This window comes from Pleurodeles waltl, chromosome 11, assembly GCF_031143425.1.
Source record: "Pleurodeles waltl isolate 20211129_DDA chromosome 11, aPleWal1.hap1.20221129, whole genome shotgun sequence".
NCBI classification, from domain to species: Eukaryota; Metazoa; Chordata; class Amphibia; order Caudata; family Salamandridae; genus Pleurodeles; species Pleurodeles waltl.
The window spans coordinates 583,685,757-583,708,231 of NC_090450.1; the positions used below are offsets into that span (position 1 = coordinate 583,685,757).

The window sequence follows — 22,475 nt, forward strand, 5'->3', positions numbered from 1 at the left end:
ATAAGGAAGAAGTCAGGGGAGTGGCGTCCTATACTAGACCTCAGGAAACTCAACAAGTTCCTTCGGAAGCAATCTTTCCGGATGATCACACTGTCAGATATCCTGCACCTCCTCAATCCTGGAGATTTAATGACAACTCTAGATCTCCAGGACACCTACTTCCACATACCAATACACCGAAAACATTGCAAATATCTCCGCTTTACAGTAGCCGGTGCCCCTTATCAGTTCAAAGTCCTACCATTTGGTCTCAGATCAGCTCCAAGAATCTTCACGAAATGCCTTGCCCCGGTCGCAGGCTTCCTCAGAAGCAAGGGTTTCCAGGTGTTCCCATACCTGGACGACTGGCTCATAAAAGCTCTGTCATCTCTACTAGCTTCCAAAGCGACAAACGCCTGTCTAAAACTATTCCACAGTTTAGGTCTAACAGTGAACCTACAGAAGTCAGTCGTGCTTCCCTCATGCAGGAGAGTTTTCCTGGGAGCAGAATTAGACACTATCCAAAACAAGGCATATCTCACTCTAGCAAGGCAGCAGAAGCTGACCCACTTAGCTGTCAGAATCTCCACAAAAGACTGCGTTTCAGTACGACTGTTCAAGTTGCTCCTGGGCATGATTTCCTCAGCCATAGTCCTAGTACGGCTAGCAAGACTCAAAATGAGGCCGCTGCAAGAAGAACTGCAACTTCAATGGACCCAGTCGCAAGGGTCCTTCGATGACTTAATAACTATCACACCAAAAATTCGGCAGGCGTTAAAATGGTGGTCTCACACCAACCACCTCTCCCAAGGGCTTACTTTTCTAGCACCAATAACAGACTTTGTCATCACCACGGACGCCTCCTTGGAAGGATGGGGAGGCCACTTACAGGACATGCGCATTCAAGGCAGATGGCCCAAGCTCCAAAAAGAGATGCACATAAACCTGTTAGAGCTGAAGGCGATTCATCTCACGCTCAAGGCTTTTCTGCCACGCATCGCAGGATCATCAGTGTTAGTCAGAACGGACAACACAACAAGTATGTTTTACATCAACAAGCAGGGAGGAACAAGATCCCTCTCCCTCTCAAGAGAAGCTCAGTCTCTTTGGAACTGGCTCACACTGAACAACGTCTGCCTCAGGGCGGAGCACCTGGCTGGGGTCAACAAGGCTCTAGCGGACTCTCTCAGCAGGAAGGACGACAACTGCCACGAGTGGGAACTCAACCAGAACATACTCTAGGGCATCTTCCAACTATGGGGTCGGCCGATCCTAGACTTGTTTGCCACCAATCTGAACGCCAAATGCCAGTTTTACGCCAGTCGATACCCACTCCCGGGGTCGTGGGGAAATGCTCTTTTGATGAGATGGTCCGGGATCTTTGCATACGCTTTTCCCCCCATCCCACTGATTCCCAGGCTCCTCAGGAAAATGAAGACCAAATGCTGCAGGATCATTCTTATAGCCCCCAAATGGCCCTGACAGTACTGGTACACGGAGCTCCTACTCCGGTCCGTGGCCAATCCAGTCCGCCTTCCTTGCAACCACAATCTTCTAATGAAGAATCAGGGTCTCATCCTACATCCCGACCCAACTTCACTACAATTGCATGCTTGGCTCCTGAGTACAGAGAGTTTCACGATTTGAACATCGATCAAGAATGTAGACATATATTATCTAAGGCACGAGCAGAGAGCACGAACAAGACGTACAAACTCAAGTGGAAGAGATTTTGTGTTTGGTGCTCTCAGAACAATTTTCACCCATTTCAAATTAACCCTGAGCAAATTCTTTCTTACCTGCTCTCTCTCTCCAAAGCTGGTCTTTCCCATGCATCAGTCAAGATTCACCTAGCAGCTATAGCCTCATACAGGCGATTGGCTGAGATACCATCTATCGGCTCATCCAGAGTCATCAAACAGTTTATGAAAGGGCTTTTCCGCACTTTCCACCCGGTGCGGTTACCTCCACCAGAGTGGCATCTTAATATTGTCCTTTCCCAGCTCATGAAAGCTCCTTTTGAGCCGATTCATAGGGCGGAGCTCAAGTACATCACTTGGAAAGTGGCAACCTTGCTCGCTCTCACCTCTACCAGGAGAGTCAGTGATATACAGGTGTTCACTACTAAAGAACCCTTTTTAGTTTTCTCTGAAGACTTCGTTATGCTCAGAACCAATCCCAAATACATTCCCAAGGTTCCATCTTCGTTCCACCTCAATGAACCTGTTATTCTACGAACTTTTTTTCCAAACCCTACTACGATCGCAGAGAAAACTCTACACTCTTTGGACATCAAACGATGCCTAAAATTCTATCTTCAAAGTACCAAACAAATCAGAAAATCAGACCAACTCCTAGTATCTTACTCTCTTGGACGACAGGGAACAGGAGTAACCAAGGCCACTATAGCCCGATGGATTTCCTCAACAATCCAGTTCTGTCACACCAAGGCAGGAAGACCGCTGACTAGGCGCCCGAGAGCCCACTCCACGAGAGCAGTCTCCACATCGGCTGCTTTGTTTCAAGGTATTGCCCTTGATAAAATATGCCAGGCTGCGACATGGAAAACTACGCACTCCTTTACGCAGCACTATTGTTTGGAGTCATCACAAAGAACCGACTCTCTAGTAGGACAAGCTGTTCTACGCCATCTCTTTCATTAAGGGGAGACCTTTCCTTAGTTCTAGACTGCAGATAACCATGATTTCTATTACGCTTCCATATGAATATGTAATGTGTATGTATGTATGTATGTATATATATATATATATATATTCAAAAAACAAGATTCTCTTTCTGTTTTAGCAAGAGAAAACCGCACTCTGTCGTTGTGCCAAAAATACCTTAACTTTTAATACATTAGTGAGATCATAAACAAACAAACAGGAATCCCCTGATGCGTTTCGGTCTCACCAGACCTTGTTCACAGGAGAATTAAGTGCGCCGTAACACGCAGATCAGGACATCTTTTCTTTCATATATATATATATATATATATAAATATATATATATATATATATATATATATATATATATATATATATATATATATATATATATATATATATCGGCATTTACAACATGAATTTCAGTATATGTGTACATGTACTTAAAGGTATCTATGTTCCTTCGAAGCTCACGATGAGAAATGTATGAGTTAACTATTTATATTGGAGATAGAGGGTCTTCATGCTCGCACCCTCCATCCACGTTGGATACAATGTTTATCAACCATACTGCTGTCTATTCAGATTCAAGCATGTGAATTTATGAAAGATCCAATACTGGATAAGAAAACAAGTTACTTACCTGTAACTACAGTTATCCAGTATTGGTATCTTTCATAAATTCACATGCGACCCACCCTCCTCCCCTTTGATGCTCGCATTTCCTCTCAGGTTATAATTTTTCACTCTCGTGCTGGAACATCTGAGGAGGGGAGCTTCTCTGGAGAAGTTTCTAGAGGGTGCTGGTGCCTGATGGGACAGCAGGCAGGTTTGGGTCCTTTCATAAAAGGACATGGATAGGCTATGGGAGCAATTGCTGTCTCCATTATAGCCTATGGAGAAAAAAAAAGATGTGTTAATTATTGCTATTTTATGTACCGTGGGACTCCCACTTCGACGACGGGGATGATTCAAGCATGTGAATTTATGAAAGATACCAATACTGGATAACTGTAGTTACAGGTAAGTAACTTGTTTTCTTATTGATGACTGTCACTGGTTGATGTATTTACACAGTTGGGAGGTATGCTTGTTGGGGGTGTACAAACGACCTAAAACAAATAAGGCAATTGCAAGTTTCTTAGACCTCACCTTACTCATCGCCAAACAGGCAACCACTTCATCTTAAGCATGGTTTTTAGGTGGGCTGATGGTAAACCCCTACACAGAGGAGAGCTAGAGGCCTGTGGCACCACCCCAAAGCCAGTGACACTATGAGTACCCCCAGGATGACCTACTACCACTATGATCCATGTGTCGGATGGTGTTTTTTTGGAACTGTTCTCCCCCTTGGAGGAAGGGGGAGTATATCCAGGATGTATACATGCCTAGTGGACCCCTACCTTGAATTCCTGATCCCCTCACCCTGAAGTTGTATGGCCCCTCACACTAACCTTCTTCCCTTTCGGCAGCCCTCCAGAACCACAGCCAAACACATGTCACCTTCCACCTTCCCTGTATTGCCAGTAGTAATAGCATTTGACTATTCCACCTAGTTTTGATTCAGAATTACCATTAACATTGTCTGCTTTTCTCTCGCTGGGACCATATGCTTATGTGATTCATTTTTCAATCATCAGCTGTATCCTTATATCGCATAATGTGGGCTGCGTATCTCCTGCTTGCAACTTCACAATGTGGATTGTTTACACTGTTTGGTTGTATTACGAACATACAAATAAAAATTGGTAAAAACACACATTTCAAAAACCGAAACTACTATAAATGCATTGTTACATATCTCTAGGATGTTTGGGAAATATTATAGTTTTGTGATTAATTGGAGTACATTTGCACTCTGTCCACAGTCTGGTCCCCAAGTCCAGTGACTCTAGACTCGAAAAGCTTATTATTTTCATCACTGCAGATAAAAATACGAATTTTAATCATAACTTGCATAAAGCACTTGACAGGTTTAGAGAGAACACATGACACTACGAAAAACTCTGCAAGATGATGTCACTCCAAGGTTTTTCAATCTTCTATAAAACACAACTCCCTGGGCTCCAGAGAAATGTTTCATAGCATCTAGATGCTAATGCTGTTACTCTGGTTTGGGGCTGCGCTGCAGGTCTCTGACCAGATGCTAAGTTGAGAAGGGCAGGATGGTGACATAGCACTGCAAGTATGTTTGGACTGCACATATAGTGGTTACAAACAATTAAGGGCCCCATTATGAGTTTGTTGGATGGAAAACTCCATTCGTCAAACTCTGATGGGTGGCTGCAGGCTACGCAGTGACCTCCCCGCTGGAGCTCTTATGGGTTTCTGCTGGCCTAGCGGGAAACAGGCTACAGCATAGTCTCTGGTTCATAATCGAGCCAGCAGCAATGCCATCACCAGCAGGGTGCACCAGCACTCTAGCAATGTTCACTGTCTGCACAGCCAAGTGAAAATTGCAAGGGTGCTGGGTAGGGGGAACCCCTGCACTGCCCATGCTAAGTGCATGGGCAGTGCAGGCCCCCCCCCGTGGCCCCTTGCACTTGTTCTCTGCCAGCTTTTTTTCATGGCAGTGTTACCGCCATGAAAGTGCTGGCAGAGAACAAGGTCGTAATCCCAAGGGAAGTGCTGCTTGCAGTGCTGCCCTGGCACATTAGGACCTCCGCAACATCCAGACCGTCGGGATCCAAGATCCTAGTGGAGCTGGTAGTTCCCTGATGGTCCAGCTGTCAGGGTTGTAATGTGGAGGTCGGACCGCTGCATTGGTGGCAGTCCAGACAGCCACTGTGACTGTGGCGGTCTATAGACCGCCACACTCGTAATGAAGCCCTAAGTCTTTCTGCCTCAGGAAGACCCCTCATCAGGACAGATAGACATACAATGAGACCACTGCCTACCTGTTGGCCCTCTATAGTAATATGGGAAACTCAAAACTATGTGAACTTTCTGCGTCAGTGGTGAAAGCATGGAGTTTTGCAAACGTGACTGAACTGGTCTTAGACCATAGGGAGATCAGACAATTGGAGGAGTTCAATTAAAAGGATCTCAGGTGTCAGTAAGCTGGGGGATGACTAATACCAAACTAAAATGGTACCTTTTGAACTCCAAAAAATAATACAAATTATTAGACACCAAAATAATTTGACGCTTGCAACTTAAGCATGCCCTGTCCACTCACGTCTCCAGTGACGTCCTACTTTTAGATGACTCCCCGCTAGAAAGCAAACAGGCATGCTCAGGGAAATATTGATTATTGACCTGGGTGAAATGAAGGTTTTGACTAAGAGGAACCTCTTCAAGGCCTAAGAGAGTTATCCATCAGAACAGGATTCATTTTGGTCGAAATGAAGATTTTGCATAGACTTTACTATAAAACAACCAGGGCAGGTATATTGACTAGTACTGATTCTGATGTCTGTCTTAGTGAAAGCAGTAAAGTGGGAACCTTCATCCATACCTGATGGCTTTGTCCTCACCCGCAATCCTTCTAGAATTGAATCAAACGTTATCTAGCACAGTGAACAAAAATCTCAATGGGAAAGAAATGCAAAACTCTTTCTGTTGGATGTCTGCAGTAATACCATTCCACAAAACTACATGAAACGTGGTGGTTGTATGACATATTACAGTCTTGCGCTGGAGGGTTAAAGGCACTCCCAATATAAATTCAAGGAGTTAGACATGGACTGGTGCATGGCTGCAGGCACGGAAATTAGTCTGTAACAGGAGGTGGTATTCAAGGAAGCATCACAAGATCTGGGAGCAATGGGGAGAACACTGTGGCCTCCATTTACCCTTGATTGACTAAGAGGTAGGACAGAACGCCCAATCTGATCTGGCACTGAGAAGAACAGTGGAGCTGATATACTGATCTGACCTGTTGACCCAACTGTTATTTTGTTGTGAGATTGTGTGGACTTTATCAATACGAAATGATATGCTATTTTAACTTTGCAATGTGTACACACTGTCCACACTACTTCATGCACAATGACAATATAAACCAGTTTACTGTTTTTTAAGTGTTTAAACACACTCTAATGTTTCGCAAAATCAGACCCATGGGACAGTGAATCCGGGGCATAGCACTTTCTCACACGATTGGAGGATATGAATGACTGCTGCTTCCTAAAAAACAAACCTGAGCTTCAGTGTGCTCATCACCGATGGAACTATCAGATACACATATTATGCTCCAACTCATTGCCTCGCAGAACAACAGACTCAGAGATACCAAATGCCTAGATTTCCCATACCTAGCTCCAGACAGCTAAATTATTAAAAAAAGAACACAACAAGACAATCAATTTCAGCCCTTTTTCTGGTCTACAGTTATTCAGTTTCTCAAATTTCCCTTAAAAACACATCCACGGAAACCTGAAATTGGAGTCTAAGGGTAAACAATTATCTGTGAAACTACCCACACCTAGAAGATCTATTACTGTCATTGCTTGCCCGATTTGCCTAAGTCAGTAATGAAAAGCCCTATTAACAATAATGCCTGTTCTATTTTTACTAAACACAGCACCTGCTTCTCCCAACAATGTAGACACGCTGGTATCTAGTTAGAGACAGATCTGGGGCTCCTTAAGAAACGTCAAAAGATAGATGATATGAAGTAGGGGTGGGAGAGTCATCAGAGAAGGTACCAAAAATGGGAACAGTCGGAGAGGTCACTAGTCGCACTGTTGTTGCTGATGATGACGATAATGATGGTGATGATGATGACGATGGTGATGGTGATGATGATGATGATGATGATGATGAAGAAGAAGAACAGAAGACAGCTGAAGGTCTCAGAAGCTGGTAGAATACAGGACCTGTGGGGCAGGTCCAACCATATATATCCCCCCTCCATCCATACAGGACATATAAGGTTGGACCTTTCCCACAAGTCTGATATTCACCTGGATGGTGACCTTGAAATGCCACCTAACCACAAAGAAACAAGAGTTCAAATTATACACTCGTCTTTCACAGGTGGCTTTCATAGCTTGCTTCGGCTCTGCTGCTTTGAAGTATGTCTTTGTGGGTCAATATAGGCCTTTCTGGGAATTGGGATTATCTAGCGCACCAGAGATGTGCCAGAACAGAAAATGTGATAGGCTATTTATCATCACAGATCCAAAATATCTTGCTCTCCCTCTACAACACAAAATATAGCAGTCTTAAAGGTATCACACAATCAGACATAAACAGAAATATACACTCACAATGTAGAGACAACAAGTCTGGCTCATTAAGATAAACACAAGCAACGCTTTACGAACAGACTATAGTATATTTTAATCATATACAGAAGGGATGTCTGGTGTTGTAAAAAGAGGGATAAAGCCATGCCAGATTTACACAAGTACCACTGACTATGTAACTTTTAGAGTAATTATATGTAAATGTATTGTGTGTCTGTTTCCCTAAAATCTGGCATTGATCCGGCCCTCACAGATCCTCTCTGGACACAAGGATATACACTGTAAGAGCACCACAATGTGCAATATATAATTCACTGCGTGGTAAACCGACTCATAAGTAATATATTGTGTTGCATTATGTTCTTCAGTATGTGGTTTGTTGCACAATATATTACATGGTGTATAGGAACAGGTTACAATAAGTGCTGAGCTACTCGCAATGTATATCTGCAGATTGTTATACATTATGGGGCAGGTTTATCATTCTGTCACACAATACAGCAAGGTAACTTGCTGCACTGCACTGCATGAAAGGGGAAGGCAGAAACGATCTATATTTACAAAGATATTGAGCATTTCTGCTCTCTCCTTGTGCTGGCACACTGTGTGCAGTCTTGCGCCAACACAGGCCCGCTTGCCCCAGAATGCAAGGGTGTCTGAGTTACGTGAAGAATTGTTTTTGAGCAATGAGGGATACCTTCTGCACAAAACAATCCTTAGAGGCCTGTACCTCATTCTATGTGTGCTCTAGTATGCAGCACACGTGAAAAGAGGAATTACCAAAGAGAAATAACGTTATTTCTCCTCATTACAACTCTGTCAGGTAGGCCCACCATTGTAGTACAAACCCAGGTTTACAAGTGTTGTAAATCTGGGTTTGTGTCAAAATACATGGGTGGATGAATTGGAATGCCCATGCTCCTCCCATGTAATGCCCACCCGAAGCAAAGTAACACAGGGCAGGTCTGAGTACTGCACTGTATTTTTCTAAACCATGCAAAGCCACAGAAAGTGGCTTTGTGTGGCTTAGTAAATCCTAGTTAAGTACTTGTGTTGCCTTGCAACCAATTGTGTCACGCAAGGGCAACACAATTCCTTAATAAAATTCCCCGTACATTTCTGTATATCAGTTGATTATGTACACTGTGTGATACAAGAAGGATAATACTACAGTGACTAATTTCTTCGATATTTTGACAGGTGGTGAAAACTGATTTGCACATAATTCTTATAAGAGAGAGAAAATATTATAAGGGGAAGTGGCTCATTAGAAATTGGTAACAAATCACATAGTTAAAGTTTGCTTCATCAGTTTAATCAGATGCATTAATATGTGAAAAACATGCACTTATGTTTCAGACAATCAATGTTTGGGTCACTGAATAAAGCACATACAGCACAATATGTGTATTGCATATTGCACAACATTATATGTGCAGCCACTTTCACACAGTACAGTATGTGATCATTTTACACATAGAATATTATGTGCAGAATACAGTACAATACAATATAATATGTTCAGTGTATTAAAGAGAATATGTGCAGTGTATTAAACTATATTACAGTGTAATACGTCCGATATGATACGTGGGATTCTGCTATTCCTGAATAAAAAACGCTAATTTCTTTATAACAGGTGACTTGGGACACACCCAGACACCTATTTTTAAAAAATGACATGGCTGCTTAGATGTAATAACTTACTACAACTGAGTTCTGACACTACAGTTATTTTATAATCTTTTTGCAACAAAAATCTAACAGTTTTTTTGATGTGTTTAACTTTGCAATAGGGATTCTATCTTTATACTTCATGTTTGCAAACATGCTTTCTCTTTAAGATGACAGCGCTACGTATCAAGGATTTAATTGGTTTGTGAGAAATATGATAGTGTGACCATGTATTATAAAAAAAAATGTACCCTCTGTTGTATATGATAAGGATATTGCAAGTCATCTTGGACTTCCATAACCTTATAAAGGAGCTAGGCCTTTGGCCTCATTCTTCTATATGGTCATGGAATTCCTCAGTGACTTACAATATCCTTATAACGTAGGCAGTGTGTAATTTATCCATATAATAGACACAGTACGTATGCCATGTGTATTCCTTACAATTCAATATCATTGTTGTTTTGTAGGGAGCACATAACTACATTATGGTACATCCAATCTACTAGAAACATTACAAAATGTAATGTATAATGCATACAGTACGCTATGTGTCGAATATTACACACAATATAACACTTATGGCATTTTGCACACAGTATGTTATGCATACTATAATACATACAATGTAATGTGCAGTGTAGTACATGCAGTCCATATGCAACATTAAAATGTATATTGTACAAAAAAAATGATGGGTAGAATGTTTGAATTAATCTCAGCCACTGGTAATTACTCGGGACTGCATCCCGGTCCATCATTAATTTTCCACCTCAGTTTGGACCCTGCCTTATGCTACCTCAGTTTGGACCAAGCCATATGCAAATTAGTCTTGACCCTGCTCCAATGTGAACAGGCCAGCCTGAACTGCAAAGCCAAGTCTTCCCTGTAACAGGGAACAAGCAGGATCCTTTTTTGCCCAACTTAAGGCTCATCAGACAGGTATAGCTCGGTTCTAGTGACACAGTGTACAGAGGCCCCACATCTGGGCATACCATTCCCACTTAGGGGAACACATTAAAGTAACAAAAAAGTGATGGATGGAATGCTTTAATTAATCTAAGCTACTGGTAATTACTCGAGGCGGCTGCACTCCAGCCAATCATTAGTTCGCACACCATGCCACCTCTGTTTGGAGCCAGCCATATGAAGCCGTATGCAAATTGGTCTTGACCCTGCTCCAGAGGAAACACTCTAGGCTGAACTGCCAGGTCCTCCCTGAACTGGAACTCATGCAGCCCAGGACCAGTTTCACTCTAGTTAGGGCTCATAGTGGCATGGTGTGTAAAATAGCGATGGATTGGGCTGCACCACAAATTATTACCAGCGGCTGAGATTAATTCAAGCATTCCATGCATCATTTTATTTTGTATAATACAGAAATGATAACAGGAGCAGTAAATTATACAGAGCATAATATGTGCAGAATATCTTGCACACCATATGAGCAGTATGGTACTCACAAATAGGTGAGGTATGTGACACATAAGGCCTAATTCCGAGCAGTTTGACAATAATATGATAAAAAACACTCAAATGCATATAAAGCTTGTGCATCTTACTGGTTCGTTTTATGGGCCTGATTTTTGGGGAGATATTAATGGGAATAACATGCAAAATATTTTTGCACACTCTATTACCCTCACTGCAATGTTTTGCCTGCAAGGATCCCTTCGGGCAGGACCTGGAGGGAATTGCCAATGGAAAAATGGGGAGTGAGCCCTATTTATGTTTTTCCTGTAAATGTATTTGGAGTGTATTATGTACAACATAATAAATGCAGAACATAACATATAATTAACAATGTACAATATAGAACACAAAATATATTTACGTAGCTTTCTATGTGATGATTCGTACACAACAATTTAAGAACATGAGCAGCATGGTACATACTTTAAAAACTGGAAACTGTATGTGGTATACAATTTGCCTAATAGTATACAGTACTAGGAATGCAGTATCTTCAATCCAGTATAATATGTGAGCAATAGAACTAACAGCACAAAACGTGCACAGTCTTACAGTATACCAGTTCAGTGTGCACATATTGTATTGTGTAATAAATAGCTCCTATTACACAGCGTGTAAAATATTTTCCATATTACATTTCAAGTCTTATACTCTACATGCCCATAATACATTGCTCCACAACAAGTTCAGAAATTGTATCTTATTGTTTTTACCTGGGGATGGTTGGAGAGAGGTTTTAGTGGAGGCCTTTGTGAAGTTGATTGCCCGTACCCAGCTATGTCTTCTGGAGGAACAAATTGTGGCACTGACACTGTCAGACTAGCTTGCTGATCAGTTGGTACTGCCAGAGGAGCTGCCCTGACAAGTCAATTTGTGGGAAACTTTTTTTCCTATGGGCTAGTTTCTGCAGCACACATCCTGCTCTGTTACGTCACAGTCAGCAAGCCGTGGTGCATGGTACACTGAGGCTAGGCCCAGGACAGTAATCACTGTCTCAGCAACATCACTTTTAGGGGAGGTGGGTAGCAACACTGGTGATAATATTATGATTAATTACATTTAATATCCACAAACTATGCAACAGGAACAATAAATATTTGTTCCTGCTCCCCTCAAAGACCATCAAGAAGATATGTCACGAAGTACAGATGAGAGCCAGTTTTGTTTAGTGTGGTGCTACTATTTATTATAGTATGGGGCCATTACCCAGATCTAATTTATGTCCAACACTGGGTGCTGACAGAAAGCGGTATGAGTGAGCAATCCATCATCCCATAAGGTCACCATTTAAGATGCATTTTGACTCTAATGAAAGTGGATCAAATCACGTGTTTTGGTATGGGTGAAATCTATAGTTCACCTTGTTCGGTGGTAGCAAACCAACAAGCATACGGCCAAGAACTGCATAACTAGCATATCTCCGCTAAGCATGTTCCGCCACTGTATGTGGTTAGATGTGCGGATGGTGGAATGGCAATACAACAGTGCATCTTTTTGTTTGTATTGTTGGTTTGGCACCCAGGGCTGCCTGAAGCCATGTGTATGGCAGGTGTCCTGTTTGAAAATCTCTGACAATTTTGGGGGTTTGAGGCACCCTAGCGCCCATCTACGGTGTTCCCACTACATACTGACTCGAAATATCATTTGACCAAAACATTATGGTCAAAATAATGTGAATACAAAATTGTAATGGATGAAAATTTCAAAGATAAGTTTACCATTTTTTAAGTAAAACTTTAATTATTTTTTCATCATAACATATATCACTTTTCTTTTAATTGTTATGTTGTAGGGGAGTTTGACCAATATTATTTATTGTAATTGTTATTTATTTATTAAAGTAAAATATTGTGCTAACAAATTTATAGAAAACAAACTCTGCCACTCCCCAATGAAAGTGCTTTCTCCAATTGTTATTCTTCTTCTTATTAGGGTGCTTTTGATATGTGGCCAAAGGGTATTAGAGCACTCTACCACTGAAGAGTAAACAACTATGTTCACCACCTTTTCTGGTGTTTACTTGGATTCTAAACATACATCATGTATAATGTCCCAGTGTTCTTAACCAGTGTTCGCAGTGCAGCATTCTTAACCTTGTGAGTTCTGTGGATCACCCACTGAAACATTACTGGAATCTGAGGACCTCCACTGTGTTATTAATGGAAGTTGCTCAGCCTAAGCAATTTTTATGATTTAAACCTCAAAGCAGTACACACAAATAGAAAAGCAAGCATACACCAAGTAAAAACTCAAATATTGAAAGAGTTTGTGCAATTTAAAATCAATATAGAATCACAATCAAATAAGAAAAAGTATTTACATTTTCAATTTTGCTTCTTCATTAGTATATACCTTATTCATTTTAATTTTTTAAATGTAATCTTATTTAATTTTCTAAAACAGTTGTGGACTTCCTGAGTAGGCCTCACAGACCCTCAGGGGTCCTCGGACCACAGGTTAAAAACCACTGTCTTAGCAGATTTCCCCAATATGTTTTATATAGGAGTAGGTAAATCAGACCCTTCCCATGTTTGTCCTTTTATCTTTCACCTTTAATGTTTGTTAGACTGGCGTTGGAATCTTAAATCTAACTACCCCTTCCCCACCCCAATATATACATTTTCCCCAATCTTTTAGCAGATTGGAGTTAGAATAGCAAGTGTGACCCCTAAAATGTGTGCGCTTTCCCAGTGTTAGGTTAGACTGGAGAAATCTGACCCCCCTGTCAGTACCTTCCCCAATGTTTGTCTGATTGGTGTTAGATTATTAAATCTGACTGGTCTTCTTTCCCCTATTGTATGTATTTTTCCCAGTGTTTTTAGATAGAGTTTGAATAGAAAACTGATACACCATCTGACGCAATATCTACAATTTCCCAAACATATGTTGGACTTGAGTTAGAATAGCAACTCCCCTCCACGCTAAAGTTTGCACTTTCCTCACTGTTTATTACACTGGTTTTTGAATAGTAAACCTCCCCAGCCGCCTCCATTTATACATTTTCTCCAATAGGTGTTGGGCCGGAGATATAATAGTAAATCTTACTGTCTCAATGCAGGGGCTTTCTCTAATGCTTGTTAGGCTGTATTTGGTGTAATAAACTTGACCACTCCCCCTAACGTATACATTATTCCCAAAGCTTGTTAGACTGGAATTGGAATATTAAATCTACACTTCCCTCAATATATGCACTTTCCTCAGTTTTTGTTAGTCTGGACTTAGAATAGTAAATGTACCACCTTCCAATTAATGTACCTGCTTTTCCCAATGTTTGTTATATAGCAGTTAGAATATTAAATCTGACCTTCTACATGGATGCACTTTCACTAATGCTTGTTAGATTGGAGCTAGAATATTAAATCTGTCCTCCAATGTATGACTTACCCAATGTTTGTTAGACTAAAGTGAAAATAGTAAATCTAATTCTCACAGTGCTTGAAGTTAGAATAGTAAATTCTAACCTCCCAATGTATGCATTTTCACCAATTTCATCGAGTTTCAGTTAGAAAAGTGTGTTTTTTCTAATTAGGGATTGGAGTTAAGTTACTATACATTACTTTATCCTTGTCGTTTGTAAGACAATTTGAGCATATTTATTTTAAAATAATATTCTTTTTAAACTATGTTTTTATTTTTTTTATTATTTACCACACTTTTGGGTATTTTAAAATATTTTGTTTTTATTATATATTGTTAAATATTGTTTATAATAGTTGAAGAAATTTTGAATATGTTAAAAGTTTTAGAGGAGTAATGATTATTTGGTTATATGATTTTTTTTTTTTTTAATATAAATTACAATATTATGGCCCTCATTATGACCTTGGCGGGCGGCAATGCGGCCGCACTCCCGCCGCGGTCATTTTGAGATCCCCGCTGGGCCGGCGGGCGGAAACCTGGTTTCTGCCCACCGGCCCAGCGGGGATCTCGGCCGCAACACAGGAGCCGGCTCCAAATGGAGCCGGCGGTGTTGCGGCCGTGCGACGGGTGCAGTTGCACCCGTCGCGCTTTTCACTGTCTGCATAGCAGACAGTGAAAACCTGCATGGGGCCCTGTCATGGGGCCCCTGCACTGACCATGCCAGTGGCATGGGCAGTGCAGGGGCCCCCAGGGGCCCCGCGACTCCCCGTACCGCCAGCCTTTTCCTGGGGGTTCAAACTGCAAGGAAAAGGCTGGCGGTTGGTTGGACTCGTAATCCCCTGGGCAGCGCTGCCCTGGTGGATTAGAACCAGTGCTTCCGTCACAACAGCCCTGGCGGTCTTGGACCGCCAGGGTTGTAATTAGGGCCTATATGTTTTCAACTGCAGATTATGTGTTTAATAAATATATAGTAATTCATAATTTAATATTAACTGTTTAAATTATTTAAACATGTTTTAAATTGATATGTATTTTTTTTAAAGAAAGTAAAGGGTAACAGATTCATCTTTATATGGTTTTAAGTCACTTACTTTGATTTACATATATTAATTTTATTAATAATACATTAACTTATTTGAAATTAAAATAATGTATGTATATATTCTTTATACTGATCATCATAATCTCAATATTGTTTTACCATATTATTTAACATTATAACTATGTAAAGTTGTTTTTTTTATGTCGATTTTGTTTACTGCGATCACATCTATGGGTCTCAAACCTACTACCATCCACTTTCTGGAGCTCCCAGTAAAACTCATGGGAACACAGTCTGTTATGCATATGAGGCTTGCCAGGGACCTACCCAATGTCCTCGATTTCTCCTTGACTAATACCATATTCTGGTGGTCACAGAGAAGATTGTATTTAATGAAAGGACTATCAATGGAGTCCTCTACAAATCTTACAGTAGACGCCTGCAAGGAAGACAGTGATCTAATTCTTTGACTGAAAGATAGATAAGCATGGAAACACACATTCTAGGCTAATTTTACAGCAAGCATACGCATTGGCTTGGCTGGGCTCAGAAGAAGCAAAGGGCCCTCTTATCCGGACATTACTATGCCTGTCTGTTTTATAGAAAGAGAGCTGAAATTCATCTTGGGCACAGACTAATCTCATTCATCTGACCACAGGCTGCTCTTAGTCACCCGATTAGAGACTGCTGTATCTCACCGGGTGTCAATTTTCTGTTTATCAGAAAGGAACTTACTCCCTACACATCCATCAACATGCAAACATTATCTGCAAAGACATCCAACTCCTGCATCACAATCTGACCACATACAGTTTGCAATGTCTCATCATCCAACACAAAACCCCATCTACAACACCTATACACATATCCACCACAACTACAACAGTAAAACACCTTCATCCTCACAGCAAACACTACTCTGTCCACTCCCACTAACACAACCTGCTATCGCCCAAACAACACAAAACCACATTATACATTACTTTCAGCCATCCAGATACACATTCCATGTTCATACAAATCAGCAGCACTATCCCCTATTTTCTCCACACAGACCCCCTTTCATCATGACAATACATAAACCCAGCCTTCCAACACACCATCTACAAACACCCTTCCCCTCTCTTCATTACACACAATACAATCCTCACACTCCACTTCACCACACGTGTTACCTCTTCCAGTCATAACAACTAACACAAACTCCCCTGACACACATCCATCCCGTCTTACACACCTAATACACTAATTTCCAAAACACATCAACACCCTTTGTAATACTCTAATTCTACTTACTAGCACTAACTCACATACAAATCCCTCATAGAAAACCACATCAATATCCCCTATCACTATTCCACAAAAACAATACAGACCACACATGTCAGCACATCAAATCAACACAAACTTTCATTATACTTATCGTCACACCCACTCCCACCCTCATGACTACACAGAGAATACAAATCCTGACCAATCTTTACCCCTACATTCTCACTCTTCACAAACATCTACCACAAGCACCCCAACACAGCAACATTCATTCACCCGCCTCTCATTCATGGCACAATTTAGAGTCTTACATAATGATCCACATTCTCCTCCACCACCCCTAACCCATAGTCCTTCCACACTAAACAGATGCAAACAAAATTAACAACATGCCACTCTTATCAACTTCACATCACCTTGTCTATTGCATAATAAGGCTAGCCTGCAAAATAAAGTACACTCTTCATGCCTCTCTAAGCCTCCACATCCACCACCCACACACACAGACCCAATAAAATGCCTCCTAAGCCTGCTGGAAGAGGAACACTGTATTGAAAAACAAGACTATTGTGACTCTCTCACAATTATCACAACTAGCAACACGCCTGCCCTTCCTACGGATTATCATCCATCACACAAAACAGTATAGGCAAGGGAGGAGGTGGATTAGCTATTATATTCAAACAGGTAATAAATCTCAGTAAAACAGACAACATTTCATACAAGGTTGTGAACCCCTCCTCACCGGATGCCACCTTACTCCAACTTCCTCCTGTAACTTTCTCCTCCTTTACAGACCTCCACCTAACAACTCAACATTCCCAGATGCTTTTCTAGATAGTCTCAAACCGTATTACATTATACTCAAACCTATGCATTCCTTGGGACCTAAACATTTGGTTTGACAAACCCAATATGCCCCATCCAAAAGCTATCACCACTGTCTTAGTCGCACTGGACCTACATCAGATTGTATGCAATCCCACACACATCGCTGGACACATCCTAGATGTCATTTTTGCTAAGCCTGAACTAGTTACCGTGCATAGCATCACGTCCATCAAATGGTCAGACCACCATTTGATAATTTTCCGACATAAAATATCACAAATCAACACACCCCAGAACTACTTACATACATGCACCTATCGACCTTGGAGCAAACTCAATTTAGATGACTTAGAAACACAACTAACAGCCAACACAGATCTAGATACAATTAATTCTGTTCCAAAACTTTATGCGTGGCTACAGGAAGCTTTTGATATCCTAATACCACTCACAAAAACTAAACAGGACAAAAGAAAACCAACACCTTGGAGAAACACAGAAATTAAAAAGATAAATCAACAAATCAGAAAGTTGCAGCGGACCTGGCTCAAAACAAACAACAGTCAAGACAAACTGCAACAACACAAACTTAACGGAATATACAAATCATCAATCAAAAAAGCTAATAAGGGTACTACTCAGACAGAATTCCAAATGCTAAATCTGCAACCAAAGAAGTTTATAAAATTCTCAATGAATTTCAAAAACCTAAATGCATGGAAGGAAGTCATCCCCCTACTCAAACAACCTGCAACTCGTTGCACAACCAAGGGAGACACATTGGATTCCTTTTTAAAACAGAAGAAAACTATCAGCACCAATCCTTTTCCTAAAATACCCTCTGAGAATAAACCAACCCAGCCTCTACAGTACTTCAAACAAATATCACAAGGTGAATTTATGGATTTGGTCAAAGCAAGCAGACCTTCCGGTTGCCCTTCTGACTCTTCCCCACCACACATCTTCAAGAACATTCTTTTATCTACTTCTTCTGCCACAACTGTAAGAAGAATCATTCACAACTCCTAAACTACAGGAACTGTTCCTGTAGACCTGAAAAAAGCATACATACAACCGTTATTAAAAAAAAAAAACTACACCCGAAGGACCCCAACAACTACAGACCAATCACAAATGGACCTTTCCAGGGCAAACTGATAGAAAGAGCAGCATTCACCCAGAGGTCACAATTCATTGAAGACAATTCCATACTTTCAGACTACCAAACTGGATTCCACCCAGGAAGAGGCACTGAATTGGCACTCGTAGCAATCTGGGATGATCTTAAGAACGCAGTCGACTACAATGGAGTTGCTGAACTACTTGTCTTGGACCTCTCGGCTGCCTTTGATACGGTTGACCATGGCTCCCTAATTCAAAGACTCCACAAAGCCGGCATAGAAGAGACTGCTCTCGACTGGATTACATCCTACCTTCAAAAATAACTAATATCATCTATTCTCCCCCTTCTCATCCAAACCCTACCTCACAAAAGCAGGGGTCCCCAAGGATCAATCATCTCACCTTTGCTTTTCAACATCTACATGATATCATTACCAGAACTGATCAATGATTTTCAACTCACATACTACAACTATGCAGATGACACACAAATACTACTTTAATTAGAATGCCCCAAAAACGTTGAAAACTCACAAATCTTCAGTTCCCTCAGAGCCGTTGATCAGGGGATGACTTGGAGCCTTCTCAAACTAAATGCCTCCAAAACAGAAATACTCATATGTGGTGACTGGAAAAATGATGACTTACTGTGCGCTTGGCCGGACGATCTCGGACCACCTCCTCAATTATCCAAGGAAGATAAAAACCTTGGAATTACCATGGACTCCAAGTTAACAATGAATGCCCAAGTGGACAAATTAGCACGAACAAGCTTCATCACCTTGAAGACTCTACAACGCATCTTCCCCCACCTCGAATTTCCACACAAGGTGCAGGCTACTATCTCGCTTGTACCATCCAAACTGGATTATGTCAATGGCCTCTACCATGGATCATCTCATTCAGAACTCCGCTGCCAGGCTGCTATTACATGTAAAGCCACAAGCCCACATCTCCCCTGCCTTGAGAGCACTACACTGGTTACCCGTTGCCAGAAGATGCACCTTCAAGCTGCTTTGTATCACCCACAAAGCTATACATGGAACAGGACTGCTCTCTAGGCACCCCGCCTTAGAACACCACCATACAAGAAAAAGACTATAGATGGTACAGCCTTCTCTGTTCAAGCAGCCAAACTTTGGAATTCATTACCCCTAAATATAAGATCCACAGATAACTATCTTGTCTTCACAAGACTAATTAAGAGTTGGCTCTTTCCTTCATAACCACCATATTCAAATAGCTATGGACTGCATATGCCTGTGTTGATAAATATTTCTTATCTGATTATGTGTATATTCTAGATATGTATAGGTCTTTAGGAAATATGTATTGCTACTATGTCATAACAATAAATTACACACATACTCTTTAAACCTGTTTAACTAATGTATTTTTACTAACGGTTTGAATATGTATATGTATGCATATATATATATATATATATACATATATATGTATATATATATATGTGTGTGTGTGTGTATTTGTGTGTGTATGTATGTGTGTTTATATATATATATATATATATATATATATATATATATATATATATATATATATATATATATATGCTATTCTATGCTTAACATGTTCATAGGTCATTGCATAGGTCCTAGATAAGTTATTACATTAGATACTTATGAATCTCTGCTCTCATTTTATATCACACTGATCAAATGTTTTATTATCATACGCATTTGGCTATTCAAAAATTTAGTAAAGATAAATAAATGTTAGAAAAGTACACTTATTAATGAACTTCAAATATTACAAATCTTGAAAGTCTGTGTTTATACAATACTACTTTTCTTCTCATATTATACTCATTATTATATTCCTTGAACATATATTCCCTTACTATGTATCTACATATCTATTTACTACTCTAGTCCTACTATAGTAGAGAAAAATAAAATAAAATCTATAAATAAATAAATTCAACAAAAAATAATAATAATAATGAATACATAAATTAAATAAAAATAATGGTCAAACGTGTATATATATATATATAATTATAAATAAAATATTATATGTGCACTCTCCTGTAAGCTTTACTTTATCTATCCATCACGATATGTCATGTCTCTATCAATCTATCCTCCATCCCACTCTGACTCATCCCAAACCCATTCTACTACTTTCATCTCCTAAATAACCCTGCCTAAGCTCTTCCCTCCTCTTCCACATCTAACTCATCCAAACCTCAGTTTACTACCATGATCTCCCAAACAACCGTACTAAATTCTCCCTCATTTATCTCACCTTTGACTCACCCAAAACCCCTCCTGCTACTATGATCTCCCTAACCCTTTCCACAGACTCTTCCCTCCTCCATCCCTCCTTTACTCATCCCAAGCCTCATCCTATTACTTTAAACTCCCAATTGACACTTCTGGATTCTTTCCTCCTCTACCCCTCCATTAATCCAAGCAATAAAACTAACAAACACACATATCCGCGGCTCAAATTAACTCCTAATAATACTAAAACTGTACTCATATTTCCCTATACTAATCCATCACTAATTCCTTTTGGGTTCCAGAGTAGCGTGCTACTCGCCAAAAAGCGATTCAATGCCTCGTCAGGGGTAGTAAGCGCTATATAAATACTATTACAATACAGTACAATACTGCTCCACTCACTAGATATCAAGACTGCCTGCATTCAGCTGGTGACACACATCACCCATTCAACCTTATCAGAGTTTGCCCCCACCGCTGTGCCTCACCTCTCTTACTAACTTAGCCAGAGACTTCCCTCAGTCACCTGCTGACAGACTTCTTGACAGAAGGTATTCACTTTGCTGGTGACAGACAGCTCTCACTTTCCTGGCCAGAGACGTCTCCCCCACCGAACTCACCTGGTGATAGACTCCCCTCCCCCACCTCGTCAGAGACTGTCCTCTCTTTTCTAGTGACAGACTGCCCTCACTCGCCTGGCAGAGGCCTCCGTCACTCACCTGGTTGCAGGCGTTGATGTCTACTCCATTGCTCAGGTTATCCAAAGCTTTGTCCAAGTTGCCAGCCCTCGCAGCTCGCAAAAAGCTGGTCGCCGCATCAGCCTAAGTAGAAAAAGGATACACCAAGAGTCAGTGTGTATGCACAAGGGCTAACACAGCACAAGTCAGTAATATGAGCATAGCTTAACTGCATACCTTTCAGAAAAGGCTTGATAAAACAACTGTTATAGATTGCCTACGCTGGACTCTTCATTCACTTGTAACTATCGATTGAGAAATATTGGACTGCGTCCTTCCCCATTATCCCAACGTACAATACTTAGCACAGCAAAAGAAGCAACAGAAAGGTGATGTGCATGTGCATTGCTAAGCAAAACTCTTACAACTCTTTGGTTAAAGTTATGAATAATCACTATTTAATTCTTTAAACTCCATGTTGATACGGCAATTCCTGCAGCCATCGCATAGTGAAGAAATGTTTCTTTATAATGTGACGATTGCAGGCTGCCTGAAATCAGTTATCTCTGCAGTATTTAATAACTGATGGGAAAGAATACATTCATATATTGACTGACACCACTGAGTATTAGTGTTGCTGGAAGTAACAGCTCTAGGCCGTATCTCTGATACTCTTAATTTATATATATAAATATATATATACACACACACACACGCCTCATGCTCATGACTTTTTTGAAAACATCATTGATAGTATCAATGTAATATTTGCAGTAAATGTTTGGCCGACAAGACTCTGCATGGCGGAGGCTCGAATTATAGTTACCCTAGGGCACAAGTTATAGTAACTTGAGGTGACTCTAACTATAACTAGTGAATTTCTATGGTTTGGTATGTTTAAAATGTGAGCCTAACTATAATGTGCCTGTAACCTTTGTTTT

The 22,475-nt window shown here is 40.6% G+C and overlaps 1 protein-coding gene across 5 annotated transcripts in view; it reads right to left on the minus strand.

Moving 5' to 3' along the window:
* ANK1 (ankyrin 1) overlaps positions 1 to 22,475 on the minus strand; it is an 869,955-nt gene that overhangs the window by 767,094 nt on the left and 80,386 nt on the right. For all 5 annotated transcript variants that reach the window (XM_069214086.1, XM_069214083.1, XM_069214082.1 and 2 more), the window contains one exon: positions 21,577 to 21,678. In XM_069214086.1, coding sequence (XP_069070187.1) covers positions 21,577 to 21,678 — 102 coding nt within the window. The remainder of the gene's footprint in view (positions 1 to 21,576; positions 21,679 to 22,475) is intronic.